Here is a 17145-nt window from a genome sequence, read left to right on the forward strand (position 1 = left end):
AACTGGTAAAATTGTGGCTTACGAGGTGCCACATGTTAAGATGTTATGGAACGAATGAATGATTGTTTTCCTTGGTTAACCAATTTGTTAATTTTATGTTACCCTTGTTTTTCACAATATTAAATATTGTTATAAGAATTACAGTCACGAGTTTAATATAACAATTTTATTTATTGCAAATCCAATTATCTGTAAAATGTGAACAATGGTTATAAGCATCCCATTCTAGAATAAACAAAATTCCTTTTTACTTCCGTTCTCGTATAATAAATATCAAGTTTTAAACGATATAAATTATGTCCCTAAGGCCCTCACCGTAAGTTTGGGTAGGGAAAAAAATGACAAGTACCTGTCACTTTTGACGCTGAACATGAAGGAGTCGAAATTCAAATAAACATAATACACGTTATGTTCGAGAAATGGGGGGAACACATTTTCATTCCAGAATGAGATTTTCACTCTGCAGCGGAGTGTGCGCTGATATGAAACTTCCTGACAGATTAAAACTGTGTACCCGACCGAGACTCGAACTCGGGACCTCTGCCTTTCACGGGCAAGTGCTCTACCATCTGAGCTACCGAAGCACGACTCACGCCCGGTCCTCACAGCTTTAGGAAGGTAGGAGACGAGATACTGGCAGAAGTACAGGTGTGAGGACCGGGCGTGAGTCGTGCTTCGGTAGCTCAGTTGCTGGAGCACTTACCCGTGAAAGGCAAAGGTCCCGAGTTCAAGTCTCGGTCGGGCACACAGTTTTAATCTGCCAGGAAGTTTCACATTTTCATTATATGAAATGGATAGCCTGAGCAGGTTACAAAATACATTATCTTCACTCCAGTGTCGTGCATGACTCAGACATCTGGACATAACCAGATACCGGTACAGGTACGCCCGTCATATTATTGCCTCTTAACACCCATGTTCAATCACACATAAAACAGTGTCCATTGTCAACATCAGAGATGCGATTGCGGCATTGCAGGGTTTCGATGTATTTACGTTTATCCGTAAACAAATATGCTGCCACATTTTTCGTATCATAGGTAACATGTGTTTTATAAGTTATAGGGCGCAGCAATCAGTCGCCCTTTTTATGCAGGTTTTATTTGGCACATCCAGATTTGGTCTTGTGCCTAGCCATTATCAGTGCACTATTTTCTAGTCTCAATGCATGTTAGTTCCCTGTTGTTCGGGCGTCACAGTTCTTGATTAAAATTTCAAAGAACTAGACCAGAAAATGGTGCATTGATAATGGCTAGGCACTAGCCGAAGTCTGGATTACCCAAATAAAATCTGCAAAAAATGCACGACTGATTGCTGCGCTCTATAATTTATAAATCATATCACAGCCACTGAGTGCACCCACGTTCATAATGGTAGGTAACCTGATATTATGTGTTTGTTCATATTGGAACTCACATGTAAAAAGAAAAAAAAATTGTAAATAGTTCGCATCATAGGTCATTGAATGTAATGACGCCTCTCATTGGGTGGCACAATCAATCAGTACCCGAACCGCAGTTCCTTAACGGTACCAAAACATCATCGACGCGTAAACAAATGATTAAAATGTTGACGTCGTTGCAAATGGACCGGTGACGTAGGATAAATCTCACTAACTGCAAACTGGACTTTGAACAATAAAGTGGAGGGGACACGGTAACGAAAACAACTTACAGAGAAATCGTATCAGTTGTGTCGTGAGATCTGGAAAGAAGAAAACATCCCCGGCTTTTCAAGTAAGGTAAGATGCAATATCGCTCATTTATAAAGTATCACATTATTTTGAAAGACGCGTTTTACGTGTAAACTAGCTCGTTCATTGACACAAGACTTTATGTGAAACTCATAATCAGATAACGAGTAGCAGTGTTGGTTGTAAAGCTGCATGAGAAGTACTAAAATACTGCAAACATGTTTCTTTATTTACAAATAATATAATGTATTCAAGTAAATAATAAGTTGTACATAGGAAATAAACAGCAGCTACATAATATAACTTAGAAGGCAGCAGCTTTTATTGTAATTTACATAATTAAAAGTAGCTGAAATATGAATGAATATTCGTTCAGCATTTTAGCATTAAGCACTATGCTTGTCTTTTATTGATGTATACCTTGACCTATTTCACATTCCATTTTCACTTTATCCTTGATGGAATATACACAACAAGCTGAATGAATGAGACGATTGAACCCCTACCCCATGTATGTACAGCTGCTCAATATGTAGAGCTGTATTCAAAAAGGCATCAGTGACTCTTTCATTGAGTTGCTTAATAGAAATATCTGAGTTACACAGTGTGCTGAGGATGTATTTTATTTGAGAATATGTTGGGTCAAGCTGTTAGTTGGAGCCAAAATTCCTTTGATGTGTAACTGAGTGTTGTGACCAGTGAAATTAGGGCACAAATACAGTCTTTAAATTAAGCCAGTGTGCAAATGTAAGTGCATCTTCTAAGCTGTCCCAGTTTGTTTTGTATGTTTGGTGTGTCACTTGATGTGGCATTACTTCATTGTAAACTATAGTAGCTAATTATCATCACAGGTGAAGAGAAAGCTGCCTGATCTTCTGTGGGAGGTGGAGGAGTACAGTATTCAGGTGTAATTTCTTAATGAAAAAGTGTTACAATTCCGTGAACAGTGCTCTTACAAAGAAATATTGGAGGGTGATACTTTGCATCTAACTGTGTGTGTAGTTCACGTAAGAGCACTGGTTGTGAAAGTCGAGGGTTCCACTTCAAGTTACTTTCCAATACAGTTATAATCTGCAGCAAACTTGCATGGGGGAAAAGGGGGAGGGGATATTGCATTTGAATGTACAGTTTTGTGTACAGAGCTAAGTGGAAGAATTAATAAATAAGGGAAACATTTGGATATTTCAGTTACTGTTCTTGAAGGATTCATAAGAGGATACTAGTGACCTGCACAGAAGAAACTGTGTTGATGATCAGTATAAAAGTGAGCTTACATTATCAAAGTGTTTGCAAAAGAAGAAAAACACATGTCTTATGACCTTCCTATGCACAAGATGCGCATTAGTAGCACCTGAGGAAGATAAGGTCAACCGAAACATTGTACACAGAAAAGGAACCATCAGCTGGATTCAATCAATTATACCGAGGAAAACTCTGAAATCAAATCATAAATAGTGTTTGTGTTCATATTTTACTTCCATACTGAGTGCCTTTAGTTTGATGCACACAAATTTGTTGAGGAATACTTGAGCCTTGTACAAGCAAAACGTCATTGGGTTGAAAGTATTACAGTTTTTAGACTAACTATAGATGGAAAGCTGAAAACATGTAACACAGTAGCCTTTCTATGTGAATGCTTACTGTTTGTATCTATGTCCTGTCTTGGTAACAGTGATGGTTCAGGTAAGTTGATTTGTCAGTGGAGAATAATTATGGTAATATAGACACTAAATGATACCATTGTAGCCATCTGATTTGTAAGCATTCCAGTATGAGTTAATTTGTGTAAGTTGAACTGTCTCTCCATTACATTATGAAAATGAGTTGACTCACCTTTTAATGGTTTAATATTCTGAAGGAAAGTAGTACAGGTGCAAATAATATATTTAACTCAGGTTTTATCCAGTAGGATATGTGCCACGAACTTAAGGGTTTCATGTAAAAAGCACAGAACTAGATGAGTATCCTGTATAATAAACCAAATGATTTTGAAAATTGTGTGTTTGTGATAGATAATGCATCAATTCATTTGGCACTGTTATTTTTCATTGGATTTGCTGTTGATAGGGAGAAATTTGAAAGAAATTACTGTTTGCATTGTGTGACTGTGACAGAAATGTTCTATGCATGTGGAGCACATCATTGCCAATTGTTAAAAAAATGGATAGAACATGCAAAAAAAAAAAAAAAAAAAAAAAAAAAATTGGCAATGATGTGTGTGTGTTTTGGAAAATCATACACCATGGAGCACTAGCGCAGTGTTTATCAAACTTTATAGACTTTATCATAGGCCTAACTGGTATTAAACAATGGAAAATGCAGGATGGAATAATGGTAGTGTTATGAAAAGGATAGATTACTACTCACCATGTAGAGGAGATGTTGATTCACAGACAGGCACAACGAAAAGACTGCTATATATTTGAGCTGTTGGCAAAAGGCCTTCTTTTAACAACACTATTAGGAAAAGGGTAGATTGCTGCTCACTGTAAAGATGACCTGCTGAGTTGCACACACGCACAGGAATGTGACTGTCACATAAATAACAATCTGGAGGAGCGAGGAAGGGGGAGGGATAGGAGAGTACGGGTGGGGGAGAGGAGAGTGCTGTCTGGTGATGCATGCTGGAACTAGGGGCTGCCAGGGGCAGTGTCTGGAGGTGGGGGTGCGGTGGGAACAAGAATGAAGAGCAGAAAAAGAGAGAAGCAGGGATGGGGAAAGGATGGGTAGGTACATTGGCAGAAGGCAGCACACAAAGAGGGTGAGTGAATGTGAAAAGGGAGGAGGTGGAGGTGGCAAGACGAGGGACTGGGAACTGTTGGGTGGAGGGTTTGGGGACAGTAGCATGCTGTAGGTTGAGGTCAGGATGATGATGGGAGCAGTTTTGGTTGTCATACTAATATAAAACACTGTGTAATGGCTGCAACAGAGCTGTACACAACATGGCTGCTTTCACAGATGGCCTGGCCTTTGATGGGATAAGAAAGCCTATAAATAAAATCCCTCTCTTACGGCCTTGCCACCTGGGGATGGTGTATTTGCAGTGACAAGAGCCCCCATTCCAAGTATGCTGAACGTCTCACCAAAGCTTCCACAGACTGGCACTACTCCCAAGGCCTACTCCACAGACAGATTTCCTGTGCTGTCTCCCCACACCGAAGAACCAGCTACAAAAGAGTGTCTATGTCACCCAGTACCACCCTGGACAGTAACAACTGAACCACATCCTCCATCACGACTTTCATTGTTATATGTCATCATGCCACCAATTGAGGGACATCGGGCCCAAGATCCTCCCCATCCCACCAGAAGTGGTGTTCCTATGTCCACTCAACCTCCGCAACATCCTGGTCCACCCCTGTGACACTTCCAATACCAATCCCTTGCCCATTGTATCCCAGACTTGCTCTGTGGATGGTAAATCATGGGACAGGTATGCTGTTCAAGAATCTATCCATTCCTCAAGATGCCTGTGTGCACTGCAGTGTGTTTTCTTTCAAGAACATGCCATTTACTACCCTGCTCATAAAGTGTATGACATCAGGGTTTACCATTGTTGCCACATACTACTGACCATTCAGCCTGTCTTCAACAATTACCAAATATGTCCTATTTTCATATCCAATAGCTCCCACACAATTACTCAAGGAGTTGGGGATGGAAGGATTGCAAGAATTGCTGCTTCCTGTGATCTTTCACCAGGGCATTTATGTGCACGTTGGCCTTGATCTGACTGTTTTGACAGACATCACAAATAGCCACTCAGTGTCCCAGTTGACCCTGCCTGTATATCATGCAAGTATATTTTGTCTGTGGTATGGTGTCAGTGGTAAACAGTGCAAGAAAAATGATAACTTTAGATCCCATCCCACTTTCCAGTAATCCGTTCTCGAAGTTTGTAGTGGCACTGTACCAAAACCTTTGCCTGAATTTAGATGTTTTCTTTTGTCTATTCACCAGTCAGTCAAAGAGTCCTACAATCCTCTTGTGCTGAAGTACTCCTGGAAAGATGGCTTCCTCTTACCATACTCTTGTCCTGAGTTCATTTAATCTCAACTCATTCTGCTGTCCTCTGAGCATGCCGTGTTTCAATCTCCCCATAAACATTCCTATAATGTTGCACTTGCTGCAGTCATCGTGTACTTGCACCATTGTTCACCTGTAGGAATGGCTTTTTCATGTGTTGAAAATGTTAAATAAGCTCTCATAACCATGAAATTTTTATTAAAATGGCATTGAAATCTTTGATTGTTAGTTTGGTAGAGTTGCATGAAAGTGTAACGCTTTCCAGGTGTTTGAGCATATTGTATATTTTTTGTTGTTACTGACATACTGAAATGACTTGTAGAAAACATTACAAAGCTGTACAAAAGGAGTATCTTTCAATGTGTTTATTTGCTTGAAAAAATGTAAGCAAATTTTGCATCTCTTTATGACAGTCTTACAGAAAATTTTTTAGTTCAATTGTGTTGAAAAATTGTTATTGTGTAAAGGCGCTTGCAACACTTATAAAAGTTTAAAATTGATATCTGACCATTTTTTGTGATGGTCATAAAGTACCACTCCACTCAGTGTAAACGTTACAGAAAATGCATTGGTGCTGCTAAGATAGTGCTGAAAGATATTTTCATGTTCTGTACCTATTAAACATCATGGAAAATGCATTGGTATTGTTAGGATTAAAGAATTGTGATGTTCTTACACTAACTTGCCAGTTCATGTAGTCCTTAAGTACATTTATCACTTAAGAGAGAAAAACACATTTCAGGTGATATATACAACTGCAAAGAAGATAAAGAAATAATTACTACATAGCATTTGCGGTTTTGTTTAAGGTTCAAGATGCAAGTCCACTTTGTGCCAGAAATAAGTAAGTTCACCATGGCTATAAAGCAATAGTTTGGAAATACTCAGAAATTACTACATAAATGTGAAATGAATTAACTATTCAGTGGGGAAAGAGCCCCTCCTCCTCCCCCCTCCTCTACCTTTTGTATAATACATAGGAAACTATGCAGTGTGAAAAAGACTCAGCAGATGTGTGTGCAGTGATAGATATTCAGTAACTTGGACAATGATAAACCAGACCTGCTTTTTTGTGTAAGTTCTTGCTTCTGAGATGATGATCCTTTTTTTGTTGGCAATGAGGTTAAGGAGATAGCATATGGCATTTATTAAAAGTATAAATGGACAAATATTAATGATGGGTAACCGTGGATGAAGTGTCAGTATAATAAGCTGCTTGTCTATGCCGCATTCCTTCACTTGTTCCTCAACCCCAAAGATTTCCAATTTATGATGTGACTTTGTTACGTATGGGTGCGAGTTAATTTCCATCCAGTACTAAATTATGTGTTCAAAGCTTCTCCTTACTTATTTATCATACATATGACATGGTTACTCCACAAATTCCATTATGTATGTTATACTGCATTCATAAAAAATACTAATGTTGTAATTAAGTAGTAAATGATACCTTCACTTGTCATTTCTCATACCAATAGGTCAGGGTCCACATATGTTACCTTAGTTTGCACACTGTTGTTACAAACTGTAAGTCACTGATCTCCATTATTTTCTGGAATACATGTGACAGTAATGAGTGTGGAATTAACAAATAAAACAAAGTACTTGGATGCCTGATGTTAGTTCTTTAATAAAAGGTAACATGTCAATTTGTGGTTGTATCAACATTGCAGATTTCAGAACAACAGCACAGCCTAGAATTTTTGTCATATTTGTGACGTGACTTAAAGAAACAAATAATGTCATTAAAATTTTACTTTGATATTTTCTCGCAACCATCTCGAGCAGTACTTCTCTTTCTGAAATTAAACAAGATACCACTTGAGCCTAAGAAGATAAATTTACTGAAAGGTCAGTATTAAATCACAATTTCTAAGATACAAAACCTTAACCAAATATTGAAATTTATACTAAAAGTGTATATTGATGTCATTTGCAGAAAATTATTAGTTTCCAAAAGAGACTGATGAGCTGGTTGGTTTGTACCTTAAGAAATAATAGCTGCCAGTATAAGTGATAGCACACAGAAAAATAACACTTCAAGTCTGTGGAACTATACTGTAGATGTCTTCTTCAGAAAAGAAGGGGAATCAGTTTATAGATGCTGGATAGGAGAAGGTTTTGAAGGAGATTTCCCCCACAACATGGGAGAGTGGTGTGGACGTAATTTTTATGAAGAGGATAGGGGGCAAATGAAAAAACATCAGAAAAGTGATGAAAGGTAGTACATTAGTACACTGTGTGCCATGGACAATGGTGTTGGGTTATTGAAGCCAAATGGCCTGCGTGTTATAGCATCTGCTCAGGTCTCTTTGACTCAATCTGTTACGCATGTTCAGCAATTTGGTGCTAGGGGCATCCCCAAGGTGGACTGTTTATTTGTGTTCTTTTGTGTGTTCTGGCTTTTTTGTTGGCTTTCATCTGTATATAGAAAGGGGTGCAGTCAACACATATCATCTAGTAAATGACAAGACTAGTTTTGCACATGGCCCTACATCTAGTGTAGTATGTTTTGCGAATGGTGTGGCTGTAGTAAGTATAGTATAAATTGGGTGTATTATGCACATTTTGTGGAGTGATTACTTTCAGTAGGTAAAAACCTTATGGTGGGGGTGAATTACTTAGTTTCATGTTCCATGAATCATTTTTATGATAAATCATAATGATGTGGAATGAGTCAGTTTATATTCACATCACAAATTATTTTGTAAATATGGCTATATCCTGATCACGTGTATATATGAGTTAGTAATTTGTAGCCACCATCTTTTACACTCTACAATAACAGACATTCCTCTACAGAATAGGAGTAGTTGTCAGAAACATTTTCAGGTTTTTTTTTAAATGATGTCCTGAAAGTAAATATATATAGTGTAGCTGGTATCATACTCCCTTACTAATACAGATAACTGAAGTTCTGAGGAACTGCTGTGTTTGTGTGATTTGGCAAGAGATCATTACAGCTATGGAGACAGTTAGTTGTTATACTTCATTCTCTTTCATATGTAGTTTGTGCGTCGTTATGTTGCATCGTATTGAACATAACTGTGGTAATATTTTAATTTAAATAGGTGTCTTTCAGATGGAAGAATTTGAGTTAAATACACACCTTGTTTGGCTGTAGAGCTTTCTGTTGTCCACAATCAGTTTCCAGACTACATAATCAGTTTCCAGACTACATATGTGGACCATGTTCTATTGTTTCTGTTTTATGATTGTCCTTAGATGAACCTTGATAATATTTGTTATTAATTATAGTCATGCACCCATCTCATGGCAATCATTTTTTTTTCAGTGGAGACTGTGCTATATTGCCATGAGCTCTAGTACACAAAGTGTGGTGTAGTCATTAGCATCGCTGGCTGGTGTGGTGAGGGTCATTGATTTAAACCTGACCACCAGCAATTCTTTCACATTTGTCATTTCTGGAAGATTCTTGAAATATTTTACATTTGTAATGTTTGTATACCTGTAATATTCAATGGTGGTATGAATATTAGCATTCTGGAATATCCGTTGTTTTTATAAATAACTGCACTCTCAGTCCAGGAGATGAGTTTTGTTCTGACTGTAGATTGGTGTCAGTAATAAATCTGCTTTCAGCTCTAAGTGTTGTAATTAATTCGTAATCCCCTCTCCAGATTTAGACTTGATTGTGGTTTCTATATAACATTGTTCGCTGGATATGGCAGATACATCATATCATCTGTATCACCGTAGCTCCAATCAGGCAGTGTAAAAACCATCTCCTGCATGGACAGGAAATGTAATACAAACAGCTCATCATTCCTAAGATCCATTTGTTCAGGGAACCAATGGACTCCAAACCGGTAGGAAGTCAGCTGCACGTCGGTTATCTATCAGTGTTTTCTGGAGACGTTGGTCTGGACTCGATGAAATGGTTAAAGGGATTCAACTGGTTCTTGCCAAATACATGATGATGTGTTTTGCAAATGTATACTTCTACTTGGGCAGCACAGTCCAATCCGGCAATGGATTGAGAAGCTAAATAGCTGCAACAAATTCCATGCCGAACTGAAGAAACCATTTGGTGACAACAGCAAGTCCACTTAGCAAACAAATTGGTTTGGCCCGTTGCAACATTGTGAATCCAAGTATGGCAGAAATTGACAAATTCTCGTGCATTTAGTGAAAGGAGTCACAGAAGATATGTACCAATCTCTTGTGGTAAAGGACCCTACAATAACAGAAGAATTCGTCAGGTGGTGGCAGTGCATCTAGGAAATACAAAAGAAAAGAGTTGAGCAGAAGAGGTATGATGGACAGCCGAATGTGGTCCCTATGGCAGGTGTGGAAGAGCGCCATGACCTCACTTCTCTCATACACAGGATAGTAAGACAAGAGGCTGCCAGGCAGTTACGTATGACTTTCAGTGTATCCATGTAGATGTAGAGGTGTACCATTACATGGCAGCCTGAAATGTCCGGCAAAATACACAAGAATTAGCAGCAGTGAATGTCGACCCCATATGTCAGGAGGTAGTAGGGAATATTGAAAACTACATGTATCAATCTTTGGCACCAGTTCACTATCAGTCAGTCGGAATGGACCCAGCCAAGTAGGACTTACGCTGCTTCTGTCAAAAGACACCCCAGCATCCAACTGACACAGATACAACCAACTCCACTATGTAAAACGCCCCACAGAAAAACAGACATTTGTAGGATGGAGGACAACACACCAGTCTGTTTTCACTGTGACCACCTGGACATATTGCATGCAACTGTAGAGAAAGAGGACGGGTATTTCACTATTATCCCACAAGACATCAACCATCACAACAACCCTATTCATGTCAGTCAACTGCAGACAATTATAGTTGACCTGTGAGCCAAAGTCCATCGCAGTTCCCTGGAGAAGGTTGCTCCCTAATATGCCATAGCCGTTTCCTGTTAGTGTGCTGAGGTACTAGCTGTTTGCCCACACACTGAATTCAGGAAACCTAAGTGATGTGGCCATCCATGGAGGTGAGGCCACCAAAGATGAAAGTCTTCCATGGATGAAAGTTACCAGGATAACAGGAAATCTCATCAACGTCGTCATCAGTGACCAACTAGTCCAGGTGCTAGTTGATTCAGGGGCTTCTTTTCCTGTAGTGTCAAATATTTATGCTGCCAGCTAAAGAAGACTATGTTCTGTGATGCAAAAGCAGTTGTGCTGAGGGTCATAAATGGGGAAATACACCCAGCTGACAGAAATATGTATTGCAAGAATGGCTATCAGTGACAGAAATAGCCCTTCATATTTGTTGTTTTAACAGAATGTAGTCATGATGTTATTCTTGGATGGGACTTCCAGCATGTATCACAAGGAGTCACAGAATGTGTAAGGTCAGAGTTCCAGGTGGACAAAGATATTCCAACAAGCACACTTTACAAAAATTGATGTGGACTTTTGTATGTTGTTGAAGAAATTGTTAGCCCACCATCATCAACAAGAGAGTTCCAGTCATCATTTGAGATGCACAGTTAAACTATGAAGATTTTGTTAAATGCAAAAGGCTACTATGGGCACAAAAGAAATCTACATGTCAGTGCTGATCATCAATTTTATGGGTGGTCAAGAACTTTGAATCATCAGTTGTCACAAGCAGCCACAACTTATCACTAAAGGTGTCATGTGGTTATAATTAAAGTGCAGCTACTCATGGAGGTCCAGTATGGGCTGTAATTATCATATGGCAGTGAAACTTGGTAGATATTCTAATGCCTTATTGCAGAGCCGATTTATGCTGGAAAAAAATTGGTTCCAATTTTGGCCATCAGGTGTAAAGCTGGTGTTGCACAGTGCCTCGTCGACGTCTCTGGTGCTCATATTGAACAAATTGGGTAAGTGGCAGATAATAATAAAATCAACATTATGTGTTTCTCACTTATTTGAACTTTTCTGCCCATATCCAGTTACTAATCAATTACTTATGGAAACCTTCCTATATGTCTTTCTTGCATTCGTAGTGCCAGCTTTGCATCTGGTGGCCAAACTTGGAACTAATTTTTTTCCAGTGTAAATTGGTTACACATTAACACCTTATGATATCTACTAAGTTTGTTGCCATATGACAAACACAGCCCACACTTGACTTCTGTGAGCAGCTGCTCTTTAATTATAACTATCTGGTGTGTGCTTAGGGACATCAAACAAGTCAAGGAAAGGTAGCTTAGTGTTATCAACAAAGAATCGTTCTCTACTACCACTACAGATAGAGCAGGGGAGGAAGCTACTACTGAGGTGCCAATAGGTTCTGGCCTGGCAGAGGAACAACATTGGCAAGTAATAGCCTTTATTAGGCTTTATTTATGAAGGGTCTTAATCCTCAGCTTCATGTGTGACATCCGAAAAGCGACAGGGAAAATGATATGGCCCAAAGTAGCATTTTAGTAACTTTTCTGATAGTCCCACTTTCTGAATTTGCATAAAAATCCATACCATATCTTCCTGGCTCTCTCTCACTGTCTGATGATTTGGTATTATAGCACTCTGAATTTTTCTCCCAAGTGTTCATGGTCTATATGCAAGCTAGCAGCCTCACTTCTTTGGCCCTTGTGATGATGATGTGTCTCATGAAGTCATCCTGAGTATCATCTGGTTGAAACGGAAACAGTGCATCCACTGTTGTTTCACCTTCACGACCCTGGAGTAGAAAGAATGGCATGTAGCCTGTAGTGTCTTGCTTCGCTGTGTTGTATGCGGATGTCACTAATGGCAGTATTGTGTCCCAGTCTTTCTATTTGACATCAAATATGTTGAGTGCATTTCTGCCAATGTCTCATTAAAACATTCTGCGAGGCCATGTCTGTGGATGCTAAGCGGTTGGCATCCTGTAGGTGATTTCACAAAATGAAATTGCCTCCAATACTAGTCTGGACTGGAAAACTTTTCCACAACCAGAGATCATCACTCAGGGTGCTCCATACTTCAACATGATGTCTTCTACAAGGAACTTTGCAATTGTCAGAACTTCAGTAGTCGGCACAGCTTTGGTGACAGCACAGCAGGTGAGGTAGTCAGTGCAGGGTATTATCCATCAATTCCCATTTGTCGACTTCAGGAACCTCCCCGAGAGACTGATTTCAGTTCAGAGGAATGGCAGTGCTGCAGGCAGGATTGTCTCAATGTGCCCCAAAGGTAAAAGGGGCTTCTGTCATAGGCATTCCTTACAGTGGCTCATGTAGTGTCTAATAGATCAGTAGAGACCTGGCCATTGAGCCCTGCACCTTATTCTGTCTAGAATCTCCACAAATCCATTATGATCAGATCAGATGCTGGACTTTCGAGGAAATACTTTAGAATCGGTAGCCACAGTTGAGCTGGGATGGCAAGCAGTCATTTCCGCACCACTAGATTATACAATGTTCTGTTTTTTAACTTGAACCCTCTTGGGTGAGTTCCTCATTCTTCAGGACTCATATGGTTTCAGCAGTGATGGATCTTCTCTCTGTTCAGCAGCAATGTCATTAAATGCAGTGACTTTGAGATTTTGTCTGCGCTATTATGTTCCACCAAGGGATTGCTTCAAAGGCAGACAGCATCCTTGTTTGTGTCTGCTCCCATTTTTGTGTAGGATTGTGATGTATTCCTGAATCATGTGTGTCCATCTCACCAGCTGACCTGACGGAACCTACAGACTAGTCAGCCAGTATACAGAATGGTGATCTGTCACAACGGTGAACAGTTTACCAAGTAAATATGGCTAGAATAAGTTGATGACTCAAACTACTGTGGGGCACTCTTTCTCGGTTCTAGGGTAGCTCTTCTTGGCCTTGAAGAGTACTCTTTTCAGACCTTTCTGAATTTGTACTGGAACTGTCTTTATCCTTCAGTGTGAAGTTCTGTCTGAGCAGACTGTGGCTGTAGTACGTGGTGGTAAACAGGAGACTATATCAGGGCCGGAGACTTTCAACAGCTGAGAAGTTATTGCCTATCTCACATTTCTGATATGTGAAGTGTATAACAGAGATCGTGGTACATGTCTACAATGCCATTGGTTCTTAGGACAAGGAATCATTTTAAAGTAAATGAATCGGAGTCTGTGTCCGTATGGGTTAAAGGTGCATGGTTCCACATTAACACATTATGTTATACAATAAGTTTCGTTGCCATGTGATAATTACAGCTCACACTGGACTTCTGTGAGCAGTAGCTGCTCTTTAATTATAACCATCTGGTGTATGCTTAGGGACGTCAAACAAGTCTAGGAAAGGTAGCTTAGTGTTATCGACGAAGAATCATCCTACCACTACAGATAGAGCATGGGAGGAAGCTACTGCTGAAGTGCCAATAGGATCTGGCCTGACAGAGGAACAACATTGGCAAATAATAGCCTTTCTGCATCAGTTTTCGTATGCTTTCAAATCTGGAGTGGAGGAAAGACAGACAGACAGCAGCCCACGATAAAACTCTGTATCGTCACTGGGGATCATCTGTTGATTACTCAGTGTTCATATAGAGTGTGGCCAGCTGAACAAAGGATAATCTGGGAGGAATTGGAAAATGTGCTGCAAGGTATCATTAAAAATCCAGAGTGAACAAGTTCAAAAGAAATATATCTGTGCATTTATAACTCCCTGGAATGCTTGAAAGGAGCTATGTATTTCTCATCTACGGACATGCAGACAGGATACTAATAAATGGAGGTTGATGAGGCTGCCCTTTGTGACTCCTGATGGCCTCCACGAGTTCAAAGTTACGCCATTTGGATTGTGGAGAATATGCATCTTCTTTCAAACATTTGATGAACAACCCACTTTGACACACTTAAATGGTGACATGTCTCTTCTATCTGGATGACATTGTCATTTTTTTGAAGGCATTTGATGAATTTATAAGCTGATGACAACCTTGTTGAAATGTGTTCAGGCTGCTGGTCTTCGCCTGACATTGAAAAAGTGCCTCCTTGTTGCTCAGGAAATAAAAATCTTGCGGCACCTAGTGAATGGCAGAGAATCCATTGTGATCCAGAGAAAATAAGAGCAGTCACATATTTTCTGTCTCCATGGCACATTTGTGATCTGAAAGGTTTCCTCGCAATGTGCTCATACTACCAGTGATTCATAGAGGACTTCTGTACCAAGGCATGTCCCTTACAAGAACTACTGCAGGGAGATGCCAAATTTTCGTGAAACAAGGCACAGGAAAGCTCTCCGCGCCCTTAAGGAGGTGCTAACATTTTCTCTGAATAATGCTCAGACAGAACCTCACACTTATGCTTCTGGTTTTGGGATAGGGACAGTTCTAGTACAAATTCAGGAAGGTCTGAAAAGAGTACTCTTCAAGGCCAAGAAGAGCTACTCTAGAACCGAGAAAGAGTACCCCACAGTTGTTAGAGTCATCAACATATTCTAGCCATATTTACTTGCCAGACTGTTCACCGTTGTGACAGATCACCATTCTGTATGTTGGCTGACTAGTCTGTAGGGTCCGTCAGGTCAGTTGGTGAGATGGGCACACATGCTTCAGGAATACATCACCATCATACACAAGAATTGGTGCAAACACAAACAAGGACGCTGTCTGCCTTTGAAGCAATCCATTGGTGGAACATAAAAGTGCAGACAAAATCTTAACGCCACTGCATTAAATGACATTGCTGCTGAACAGAGAGAAGATCCATCACTGCTGAAACCATAGAAGTCCTGAAGAATGAGGAACTGACCCACAAGGATTCCAGTTTATAAACAGAACATTGTATAATCTAGTGGGGCAGAAATGGTTTGCTTGCCATCCCAGCTCATCTGTGGCTACCGATTCTAAAGTATTTCCTCGAAAGTCCAGCATCTGATATAATCACAAGGGATTTGCGGAGATTCTAGACAGAATAAGGCGCAGGGCTCAATGGCCAGGTCTCTACTGATCTATTAGACACTACATGAGCCACTGTAAGGAATGCCTATGACAGAAGCCCCTTTTACCTTTGGGGCACATTGAGACAATCCTGCCTGCAGCACTGCCATTCCTCTGAACTGAAATCAGTCTCTCGGGGAGGTTCCTGAAGTCGACAAATGGGAATTGATGGATAATACCCTGCACTGACTACCTCACCTGCTGTGCTGTCACCAAAGCTGTGCCGACTACTGAAGTTCTGACAATTGCAAAGTTCCTTGTAGAAGACATCATGTTGAAGTATGGAGCACCCTGTGTGATGATCTCTGGTTGTGGAAAAGTTTTCCAGTCCAGACTAGTATTGGAGGCAATTTCATTTTGTGAAATCACCTACAGGATGCCAACCGCTTAGCATCCACAGACATGGCCTCGCAGAATGTTTTAATGAGACATTGGCAGAAATGCGCACAACATACACCCCTGGAAATGGAAAAAAGAACACATTGACACCGGTGTGTCAGACCCACCATACTTGCTCCGGACACTGCGAGAGGGCTGTACAAGCAATGATCACACGCACGGCACAGCGGACACACCAGGAACCGTGGTGTTGGCCGTCGAATGGCGCTAGCTGCGCAGCATTTGTGCACCGCCGCCGTCAGTGTCAGCCAGTTTGCCGTGGCATACGGAGCTCCATCGCAGTCTTTAACACTGGTAGCATGCCGCGACAGCGTGGACGTGAACCGTATGTGCAGTTGACGGACTTTGAGCGAGGGCGTATAGTGGGCATGTGGGAGGCCGGGTGGACGTACCGTCGAATTGCTCAACACGTGGGGCGTGAGGTCTCCACAGTACATCGATGTTGTCGCCAGTGGTCGGCGGAATGTGCACGTGCCCGTCGACCTGGGACCGGACCGCAGCGACGCACGGATGCACGCCAAGACCGTAGGATCCTACGCAGTGCCGTAGGGGACCGCACCGCCACTTCCCAGCAAATTAGGGACACTGTTGCTCCTGGGGTATCGGCGAGGACCATTCGCAACCGTCTCCATGAAGCTGGGCTACGGTCCCGCACACCGTTAGGCCGTCTTCCGCTCACGCCCCAACATCGTGCAGCCCGCCTCCAGTGGTGTCGCGACAGGCGTGAATGGAGGGACGAATGGAGACGTGTCGTCTTCAGCGATGAGAGTCGCTTCTGCCTTGGTGCCAATGATGGTCGTATGCGTGTTTGGCGCCGTGCAGGTGAGCGCCACAATCAGGACTGCATACGACCGAGGCACACAGGGCCAACACCCGGCATCGTGGTGTGGGGAGCGATCTCCTACACTGGCCATACACCACTGGTGATCGTCGAGGGGACACTGAATAGTGCACGGTACATCCAAACCGTCATCGAACCCATCGTTCTACCATTCCTAGACCGGCAAGGGAACTTGCTGTTCCAACAGGACAATGCACGTCCGCATGTATCCCGTGCCACCCAACGTGCTCTAGAAGGTGTAAGTCAACTACCCTGGCCAGCAAGATCTGCGGATCTGTCCCCCATTGAGCATGTTTGGGACTGGATGAAGCGTCGTCTCACGCGG

The 17145-nt window shown here is 41.2% G+C and overlaps 1 protein-coding gene across 15 annotated transcripts in view; it reads left to right on the forward strand.

Annotated features, from left to right (window-relative positions):
* The first annotated feature begins 888 nt into the window (after positions 1-888).
* Positions 889-17145, forward strand: part of LOC126250272 (glutathione S-transferase theta-1-like) — a 320818-nt gene continuing 304561 nt past the window's right edge. For 2 of the 15 annotated variants that reach the window (XR_007545678.1, XR_007545676.1), the window contains exons 1-2: positions 889-1741; positions 7393-7570. Coding sequence is in view for 2 of the 15 variants with exons in the window: in XM_049951556.1 (XP_049807513.1) it covers positions 7459-7570 (112 nt within the window). In the remaining 13 variants the exon portion in view is untranslated. Of the gene's footprint in view, positions 1742-7392; positions 7571-7918; positions 7941-17145 lie in introns of those variants that run through there. The other 13 variants (XM_049951550.1, XM_049951551.1, XM_049951556.1 and 10 more) reach the window with 12 other exon arrangements.

The sequence above is a fragment of the Schistocerca nitens genome, chromosome 1 (genome assembly GCF_023898315.1).
Source record: "Schistocerca nitens isolate TAMUIC-IGC-003100 chromosome 1, iqSchNite1.1, whole genome shotgun sequence".
Classification (NCBI taxonomy): domain Eukaryota; kingdom Metazoa; phylum Arthropoda; class Insecta; order Orthoptera; family Acrididae; genus Schistocerca; species Schistocerca nitens.